Source organism: Cebus imitator, unplaced genomic scaffold, assembly GCF_001604975.1.
Source record: "Cebus imitator isolate Cc_AM_T3 unplaced genomic scaffold, Cebus_imitator-1.0 Scaffold770, whole genome shotgun sequence".
Taxonomy (NCBI): Eukaryota; Metazoa; Chordata; class Mammalia; order Primates; family Cebidae; genus Cebus; species Cebus imitator.
The window spans coordinates 430,101-440,114 of record NW_016108085.1 but is presented as its reverse complement, the minus strand read 5'-3'; the positions used below and the strand labels follow the sequence as shown (position 1 = coordinate 440,114).

At 46.7% G+C, this 10,014-nt stretch overlaps 1 protein-coding gene across 2 annotated transcripts in view; it reads right to left on the bottom strand.

Moving 5' to 3' along the window:
• Positions 1 to 345: 345 nt before the first annotated feature.
• The window catches only part of FAHD2A (fumarylacetoacetate hydrolase domain containing 2A), a 10,832-nt gene continuing 1,163 nt past the window's right edge, over positions 346 to 10,014 (bottom strand). For both annotated transcript variants that reach the window (XM_017519714.2, XM_017519715.2), the window contains exons 2-8: positions 7,759 to 8,009; positions 6,410 to 6,626; positions 2,908 to 2,967; positions 2,467 to 2,629; positions 955 to 1,063; positions 733 to 820; positions 346 to 591 (exon numbers count right to left, since the gene is read on the bottom strand). In XM_017519714.2, the coding sequence (XP_017375203.1) occupies positions 529 to 591; positions 733 to 820; positions 955 to 1,063; positions 2,467 to 2,629; positions 2,908 to 2,967; positions 6,410 to 6,626; positions 7,759 to 8,003 (945 nt within the window). In that variant the 5' untranslated portion in view covers positions 8,004 to 8,009 and the 3' untranslated portion in view covers positions 346 to 528. The remainder of the gene's footprint in view (positions 592 to 732; positions 821 to 954; positions 1,064 to 2,466; positions 2,630 to 2,907; positions 2,968 to 6,409; positions 6,627 to 7,758; positions 8,010 to 10,014) is intronic.

The window sequence follows — 10,014 nt, the reverse complement described above, 5'->3', positions numbered from 1 at the left end:
CTCTGATGTTGCAGAGGGACTTCAGAGTCAGGGGAGAGACAATTCCCCCAAAAGAAGACCAGGGTATTGTCACCAAAAGAAGGGGACAGGATACAAGACAGACAGGAGGCTGCAAACCCTTACCTGGTCTATAAAGTCATTGAGGCTTGGTTGTCCCTTGCCATTTCTTGTTTTCTCCCGCCTTTGATATAATAAACAAGAAGACTGGTCGTGTTGTCTTTTCCCAAGCCCAGCAGTATCTTTTTGGCATACATGTATGTGTGTATTGGCTTTCTTCTTCCCCAGTCCCACAAAAGTGCCCCCACTTGTCCCATGAAACAAAGCCCAAAAGGGACAAACAGTAGCAGAAGCCAAGCTGCTGCTTTGGCCCGATGAGTTTATTGAAGAGAGTTTTCTTTCTCCCTTCTACCTAGAAGAAGAGGTTTGCAGGGCTGGCCCCTGCCCACACCTGGCATTGGGCCTTTCCCTGGGCTAGGCTGAGTGGGAGCAGATGCCCGCCTCCTATGTCCAGGGCCTGTGCAGGAGCCATCACACCACCTTGTTGATGATGACACCTAGCTCTTCAATCTCACACTGGACTTCATCCCCCTTCTGCAACAGAGCAGGAGGCCGTGAAGGGGTCAGCCCTTCTGTCAGACACACATACATACATGCAAGCCTGTACTTCTCCAGTCTCAGCCAAGCCTGCCAGGCCTTTGGGGCCTTTGCTCTCTTTCCTTTTCACTAACCTACCTTGAGAAAGACAGGAGGTTTCCTGAATACACCAACACCTGGGGGGGTCCCAGTTAGGATGACATCCCCTGGGTAAAAGGTGACAAACCTGGAGAAAAGCAGGAGGACCCAGTGAAACCAGGGGCTGACTGAGGTGGCCACAGCCAAGGGTGGAGGGCTCGCATCTGCCTCCACATGTGTGGCAGGTGAAGTGGGGCTGGCAGGACAGGCCCTGTCACTCACTGGGAGACCCAGGCTATCAGCTCTTCTGTCTTGAACACCATCTGGTTGGTGTTGCTGCTCTGGACCACTTCCCCATTCACTCGGCAGCAGATCTTTAAGTTGTGTGGATCTGAAATGCAAAAATGGTATCTTGGAGTTATCCCTTTTACCCCCTCAAACCCCTTATATTTCAAAAACACAACTGTATGGGGCCTTCATGACTTGCCAGGTGAAAAGGCTTTGTGCCTACACTGACTCAGTGCTCTACATTAGAACTTTCTGATAGACATTGGCCTTCTCAGGCCTCCCTGTATCCCCACCAAGAGCACCAGGCAGTAGTCACTTGGATGAGTTAAGAGGATATTCCAGACTCTGAAGGGGGAGAAAAAAATGGCTAGGGTTTTTGTCTTGGAAAAAAAAAAAGGGCATCTGTCTACAGTATAGGATGACACTTGTAGATACAAAGATGACTTGGCAGGGCCAAGTGTGGTGGCTCACGTCTGTCATCACAGCACTTTAGGAGGCCAGGGCAGGCGAGCACTGATTAAGCTAAGGAGTTCAAAACCAGCCTTGGGAATGCAGTGAAATAATAAAAACAGCCAGGCGTGGTGGTGCATGCCTGTAGTCCCAACTACTCAGGAGGGTGAGGTGGGAAGTTTGCTTGAGCCCTGGAGGTTGAGGCCTCAGTGAGCTGAGATTGCGCCACTGTACTCCAGCCTGGGTGACACAGAGACCCTACCACAAAAACAAAACAAAACAAAAAGACTCAACATTGATAGAGCAGTGAGGTAATGGCACAAGCAGGGAGTGAAGCCTCGTGTGCTGGAAGCTGGCGGGGGATGGCTTACCGTGAGAGCATCCTGGCTAACCAGCGCTTTTAACTGTTTTGCTGCTGGCCTTTGTGTTCTACCCTCTTAAGCAGAGCAGCTGAAACACAATTTAACTTTGCCAAGGACTCTACACGGGGTGCTGTGGGGCACTGGGGTTATCAGCATCCTGGCAAGGCTGGCCCACATGGAAATCCCCCACCTCCACCACGGTTGTGGATGGCTGTGCGTTAGAGGATACGCTCTGCTCTCTGGGCCACTGCCTCTGTCCTGGCGCGCCCTCCTCACTGTGTGGTCAGTGCTGTTGTTTCCACAGTGGTTGGGTGAGTCCCATTGGCTCTCATCTCCTGTACTGCGGAAAATGACTGGCCTTGCGATAGCTGTGCTCCATGATGCTCAACTTAAAGGTTGTTCCAGATGGTGGCAGCCACAGGAAGCCTGATCTACCCATCAGCTCAGAGCTCTTTGTAATTTACTTCATGCATGCAGTTTCATATCCTCTGCAGTCAAGTTCCCTCTAGGGGGCTTGGGAAGGAAGCCCATGGGAGACCTCATGGCTTAGGATAAGAGACTTGCCCTGTATGGAGTCAGCAGTGAAAGGGCAGCCAGGGAGGGCAGGTGCACAAGTACTGAACCCACACTCCTCCCTGGAGTGCTGTTCATCTGTGCAGTGGTAGGCACAAGCGGGCAAGAACCAGGGACCTACCTGCTACACTGTCCTTGGTCACCAAGGCAGGGCCCAGAGGGCAGAAGGTGTCGAAGGTTTTTCCCAGCAGCCACTGTTTCCCATTGCGTCTCATTTGCCAGTCACGGGCACTCACGTCATCAGCCACAGTGAAGCCGGCCACATGGGCCATGGCATCTGTGGCCTATGGGGGCAGGGGATTTGGCCATACAGGAGGTGAGATCACGGGTGACACCAACCCCCATAGCAAAGGATCTCAAAGTCGTTATCCCATGTTAGTAGCCAGAGCCAGTCGAAGGTGGGTGAAGGGCAAGGCAGCGTCAGGGAGCAAGGAGGCTGACCGCTTCCTAGTGTCAGGGACAGCTGGCACTCGTGTGTTGGTGAGTGAGGTCAGCACTAGGAGAGGCAGCAGCTGGGGCTTCTGCTGCACTCTGGCCTGGAAGCCCACCCTTTCCACCTCACCTTGATGTGCTTGCCTTTCTTTCCAATGACCACGGCCAGCTCCACTTCCCAGTCTACCTCCTGTAGGGTGGGAGAGGAGCAGTGAGCTGCAGTGGCCTCTGGGCCCATTCTTGATGCTGGGAGGCTGCACACCGTGGATCTCTGTCAGTATGGCTTGGCTGCCAGCCCATGTTTGCCATCACTATGAACCAGAGCCACATGAATGACGAGGGAGGTGTGACTTATAGACCCATACATTCATTTTGGGCAGTGACAGGCAGCGTCATGGGATGCAGGCACAGGTCCCCACCCCACTGTGACTGCAGAAGAGCAACACGTGTGTCCAGGGGTCTGAGTTTAAGTCACTCTGGATACCTGCAACAAAGGATAAATATGAAGTAATACCACCTAGCAATATGTCACTGCACTGTGTGTCAGGCACTATTCTAAGTGCTTTAATGTATTAACTCACTTTAGTAAGAAAAAGATTGACATTCCACAAAGGACTTGAATAAGCAATTCATAAAAAGGTAATACACATGGCCACAAAACATGAAAAAATACTCAGCCTCTCCCATAGTCCATAAAGTACAACTACAAAATAGATATAATTTGGCTTTTAAAATTGGCATCTCTTTCTAATAATAGGCAGAGTTGGTATAAGTAAGTATACCTGACATCCAGATGTTGGTCTCTAATACCATGCCCTACTTAGAAGCACTGAGTTCCTGGGGGAAACAGCTAATTCCAGGTCCAAGACAGACAGTACATGATGAGACTGGAACATCTTAGCCAGAAAGCAAGGATATATTAAAAGTGGTGGGGATGGAATCAACTTAATGGCCCCTCACCAGCCAAACTGAGGTCATCTAAAGAATGTAAATGATGAATTTCAAACAACTGAGTAAAAACAAAAATCATGAATTCACAGTGATATTGAAGACACAGAAATGAAATGGAGGGAGGCAGTTTTTCTGCATAGAAGAATGCTAGCCAATAAAAACAGAAGGCATGATTTAGAAAAGTCATTGTTCTTCTGGGCCTGGTGCAGTGGCTCATATCTGTCATCCCAGCACATTGGGAGGCCGAGGTGAGTGGATCACCTGAGGTCAAGAGTTCAAGACCAGCCTGGCCAACATGGTGAAACCCTGTCTCTACTAAAAATAAAAAAAAAAAAATTAGCCAGGTATGGTGGTACATGCCTGTAATCCCAGCTACTTGGAAGGCTGAGTCAGGAGAATCACTTGAACCCAGCAGGCTGAGGTTGCAGTGAGCGCAGATCATGCCACTGTACTCCAACCTGTGCAACAAAGTGAGACTCCATCTCAGAAAAACAACAAAAAGGTCATTGTTCTCTAACCCTCAGCGCAATAATAGGTACAGTAAGGACGACCACAGGATCCCTGGATGAGAAGCTATGGGGCAGTAAGATAGTTATGTGATCTCAAACTACCACCCATAGATTGCTTATTAATTATAAAAATGGAAATGCATCTTCACAATGGAGGGATCTAGTGAATGTCAGGTAAACCAAGTGGCCAAATTCTGGGATGGCTGACATGAGCTTCCCAGTGGAATGTAATAGGAAATGTACATCTATGTAGACCTCTTGATAAAAATGCTTACCCTGACACTAATCATGAAGGAACAACCAGACAAACCCAGGGTGTGAAACATGCTATGAGACAGCTGGACTCTTCAAGGAAATGGCAGGGAGGATTGTTTGAGGTCAGGAGTTGGCAAACCATGGCCAGCTCATGGTCTGCTATAATAAAGTTGGATTGTAAACCCATCATTCATTTCCGTATCATCCCTGGTGGTTTTCATACTACAGCAGCAGAGTTCAATTGTTGCAAAAGAGACGATATGACACTCACAGCCTAATATTTACGAATTGGCCCTTAATATGGTTTCGCTGTTTCTCCACCCAAATCTCATCTTGTAGCTCCCATAATTCCAACGTGTTGTGGGAGGGACTTGGTGGGAGATGACTGAATCATGGGGGCAGGTCTTTACCATGCTGTTCTTGTGATAGTGAATGTGAGTCTCATGAGATTTGATGGTTTTAAAAATGGGAGTTTCTCTGCACAAGCTCTTTTTCTGCCTGCTGCCATCCATGTAAGATGTGACTTGCTCCTCCTTGCCTTCTGCCATGATTGTGAGGCTTCCCTAGCCACACAGAACTGTAAGTACAATTAAACCTCTTTCTTTTGTAAATTGCCCAGTCTTGGGTATGTCTTTATCAGCAGCCTGAAAACAGACTAATACAGCCCTTTAAGAAAAAGTCTATGGAACCCAGTTCTAGATTGAAACCACTAAAGAGATATAACTGAATACAATGTGTGGCCTTGGTTGATCATGGGGCAACAAACAAAGTAACAAAATTAAAAGTCATCTTTGGGGCAGTCAGCAGTGCTTCCAATTGGGAATTGGGGCAACTGGATTACATATTAAATATTATTCAAGTTAATTTTCTTGGTTGTGATAATGGTGGTATGGTCATGCAAGCCATTGTCATTGTTCTTAGAAGATGCCTATTTAAGTTTTTATGACTAAATTGTCTTAGTATTTGCAAGGTGCTCTCCACCCTATGCCCTGCACACACACACACACACACACACACACACACACACACACACACACGTATGTTTGCCATATGGTGGGCAGGGAGAAGGCAAGGGAGAAAGCAAATAAGGCCAAATGTTTACAATGAAACCAGGTGAAAAAGTATCTGCGCATTCACTTTATTACTTTCCTAGCTTTTCTATAATTTCCATGACATTTCTAAAATAAAAATTTGAGAGAAAAAGTAACCAGTGTTAGTAAGGGTATATACACTAATGGTAAATGGGTAAATTGCTTTTACAATTTTTTTTAAAGGCCAATTCGCAGAATTTTTCAAAAGTTTCGAAAAACTGTCTATACTTTGACATATTTAAATTCTAAGGGTTCATTCAAAAAAATAATAATTAATGGACATGCAAAGCATTTAGAAAAGGATGTTTATTGCAACGTTTATTTATAGAAGACAAAAACTGGAAATAACTATCCAGCAGTAAGGTACTTGGGAATATAACTACTCTGTCCAACAGAAAACTCCATGGTAATCTAAAATATGTCAGGGAGAGTATTTAATGACATGAAAAAATGCTTCTGATGCAGTCTTAAGTTAAAGGTAAGTCTATGTACAGTATAAACATATACAGGAGTGGAGAAACACTGGGAAGACAGAAAAAAATTAATATTTTGAGTCCTGGGCAGTGGGAATACGCATGACATAATTTTTAATGTTTATCTCTATTTTATTAATTTTCTACAATGAAGGTGTATTGCTTTTGTAATTGGGAAAACATGTACCTTAACTTTATTTCCAAGGCCAGTGTTATTACTGTGTGTATAATCGCCTAGAGTTTCTGTTGAATGCACTGCTGAGTGAGAGGTGGCTCCAGTAGGCTGAATACTGAGCTCAGAACGCCCTTCTGGTGGGCCCAGTGACTAGGGAGAGCAGTGGGGAGGCACTGACCTGGCTCTCTGGTGGGAGGACCACTTCGTCATAGGGCCCCACGATGGAGCTGGCAAACTTGCTGAAGATGATGGGCTCCTTGGGCACAGGCACGTTCTGTTCTTTGCAGTGGTCCACATAATTCATGCCCACACACACCACCTTATCTGGCCGCGTGACTGGAGCCAGGAAGGTTACCTCCGACCGTGGTAGGACTGGCAACTGGGCAGCCAAGGCTCTGTAGAGACCAGAGCAAGTGAGACGGTCTGGCTGGGAACAGGTTGCAAATCCCGGGCAGGCTGGGCAGATCCTGCAGCAGCTACAGGTTTTGCTTTTTGAAATGATTTCCTAGCTCTATTAACCATCAGCGTCAGTGTGAAAATCAAGCCCAGCTATTGTCCTTTGGTATCAGAGCAGGGCTGTTATTTATCCAGTGTTGATTTTCTCTTCCCCTTAGGTAACTCATGTCCATGTAAGAGAATTCAAAAGATGCAAATTGGAATACATGGAAAGGTTTCCCTTTCTGGTTACCCCATTCCCCTGGCTCTTTACTGCTACTCTATGGATATTCTTTTCGAACCCCTTTGTATGCAAATGATAGCACATTATTTACATTAAAAAAAAACAACTGATTTTGGAGATCTCGCCTTAACAATATGTAACAATACATAGAAAGCATCCCCTTTTTTTCTTGTGGCTGCATGTTACTGCTCTATAGAGATATACCCAAGTCCCTAATGAGGGGCATGGAGGTTGTTTCCAATCTTTGCAGAATATGGCAATATGGGAACATACAGTTAATGATACTGTGGGCTTTTCCCACTTTAACAGATGAAAATGACATCTTTAGAGTGTTTTTAATTTACTGTTCAACTCCTTAGACCAGATTCTACAGGGCCCCAGGCTTCAGGGACACTCTCACCTAATCTAGTCCAAACCCAGGAACAACTGTATTGTAGAAAACCTCTTTGCAGTCCTTTCTCCTTGCAGGATCCAGGAGTCTAAATCACTCCCCTAGCTGCATAAGATGCCTTTTAGGACCCCTAGTCCCAGACCTGTTAGTCAAGGACTCCACTCCCAGAGGAGGCAGTATGATGAAGTATAGCGTCCTGGTTCCAGCACCAAATGTATGGCCTTGCGTGGTTAATCACCTCTCCTAGGCCTCAGTTTTCCCCTCTGAAAATTGAAGATGTTGTTATATAAGATTTCTAAGCATCTTTAAAGAGAACAGGTGGGAAAGGAAAGTGGGGTTACTCTGATCCCTTCCAAAAGAGCTATTTGTTGGTGCTGTTTCCCAGAGCAGGGATGGGGTGGGAGGGTGCGGGGGGACCAGGGCAGCTGCTTCAGGGCGATGCTGCCCACTTACTTACCTTCTTGCTACTGACAGGGTGGCTTCTCCCTGCTCGAGGAATTGTGTCATTGTTTTGGGGAGTGTGGGGTCAAAGGCATTGAGGTTGATAACTCCTCCACCATTTCCTGTTTCCAGGCCCAAATGAGGCCCCACCAGGTGGGGTGCCTGGAACTGCACTAGTCTCATGTCTCTGGATGGTTGAAAGGGCCACTTCTGAGTCTGCGGCAGAGCTGTGAGCAACCTGCTTCTACCGGAGACCAGCATCAGAGCCTGCAAAGAAAAAAGCAGGATCCATGAGACGGAGGATGCCAGAGCCATCATCAGGATCCCTGAAATTCCTAGGGTTATAGCCCAAGGCCCTCTGCCCCATCAACTGTTCCCTGCATACCACATGGGAAGTGGTCCAGGCTTGTATTTTACCCTGCTGTACTTCCTAAGGTGAAACTTTTCTAGAGGAGCAATTACTATGTGCTAGGCACTAAGTCCCAGGGATTCCAGGGTTCCTTCAACCGCTGCTTTCTGAAAGTTCCCACTGTGCTTGGCTCTGCTACAGGCATTGGGGAAACAATGTAGCTCAAACTCAGCCCTGCCATTCTCCCTGCAGAGGTCACAGACGTTAACAACTGACCTAAGATTCAGCTATCAGGACTAGTGCTGTGAAGATGATCAGGGGCCCTACTCTTGTCTAGTTTCTTCAGGAAGTGATATGAGCTGAACTGGGCTGAATGAGCAGGACCAGGAATTAGCTGAGTGTCAGTACAGCATGGGCAAGAGACCGCTGGTGAAATAGGCTTCACAGCGGCCATATGCAGATGATTTTAAACATTTATTTGTTCCTGTTAACCTCCTACTTAAAATGGTTTCCAATGGTCACATGATCAAGCTAGACCCTTACCAGGCTGTCCCAGTCTTCTAGGAGCAGTGCCTTACCTGCCTCTCCAGATAATTCTTTTCTCCTGATAGAGAACAAGTTGCCTGAGGGAAGAGGTTGCAGACCAAGAGCAGGGTCTGGGCCTGACAGGTATCACTTGCTCATCTCCTCCCTGGGTCCAGGGGACACATCTGTCTCTTTCACTGACTAGCACTGTGCCTGCTGCACAGAAGGTTCTCAGTGACTTTCTGCTGAATGAACAAATGACAGAAGCAGGGCGTTGACTTTTCAATACTTGGGAAAGCTTAGTGTTTGTTAACTTCAGGAGACGTGGTTGTGCCTTTCCTCCTCAAATCACCTAGAAAGTATCCACAAGGGCCGGGCATACTGGCTCACGCCTATAATCCCCAGCACTTTGAGAGACTAAGGCGGTTGGATCACTTGAGGTGAGGAGGTCAAGGCCAGCTTGGTCAACATGGTGAAACCCTGTCTCCACTAAAAATACAAAAAATTAGCTGGGAGTGGTGACTGGCGCCTGTAATCCCAGCTACTAGGGAGGCTGAGACACAGGAATCGGTTGAACCCCGGAGATGGAAGTTGGAGTGAGCCGAGATTGCAGCACTGCACTCCAGCCTGGATGACAGAGCAAGACTCTATCTCGAAAATAAAAAATAAAAAAATCCACAAGGCTCAGGTCCTGTTTTGAGTCCAAGGCTCCACTTAAACATTATTTTTTGTTTTGTTCTGAATCCAAGTCTGGCCTCTATTTCTTACCACACGGTAGCTTCCCTAAATGGTTCCTTGCTCTTTCAGCAAAGGTTGGTTGAATAGCCTTTTATGCCCCAAAATGTGGAGGCAGCTGAGCCCCAGCCTCTTGGTCCTCACTTGGATGATTCAATCTGCCTTGTTCAGTTAAAGACTCCTTAGACTTAGGTCACCACTGTTGTGGCCCGCCAATCTGACCAGAAAACCAAGGGCTTTGAGTTCCCCGCCCTGCTGTCTTACACAAGCACCAACTGTGCCACTGTCAAAAGGCTGTTTGAGCCAAACTGCACACGCTGAGACACTCCACACCCAAAAATAATGGTAACTGCTGCTGCTGAATGCCAACTATTAAGTGCTCTACCTACAATGTCTGATTTAATTTTTGACAATTGTGGAAGGTTAGCCCCATGTTATAGATGAAAAAATTAAAGCTTAGCGAGGTTAAGGGATTTGGTCAAGGTTACACAGTCCTAGAGCTAGGAGGGTAAGGAATTGGGTTGTGAATTTAAGCCTAGGTGACATTGAACATTGAAGTCCTTGGTTCAGAAGCTTGAAATGCAAGCAAGAAAATCTAACTTCAGCCCCCATTCCCCCACCAAGGACTTTGTCTTTTTTTTTTTTTTTTTTTTTTTTTTTTTT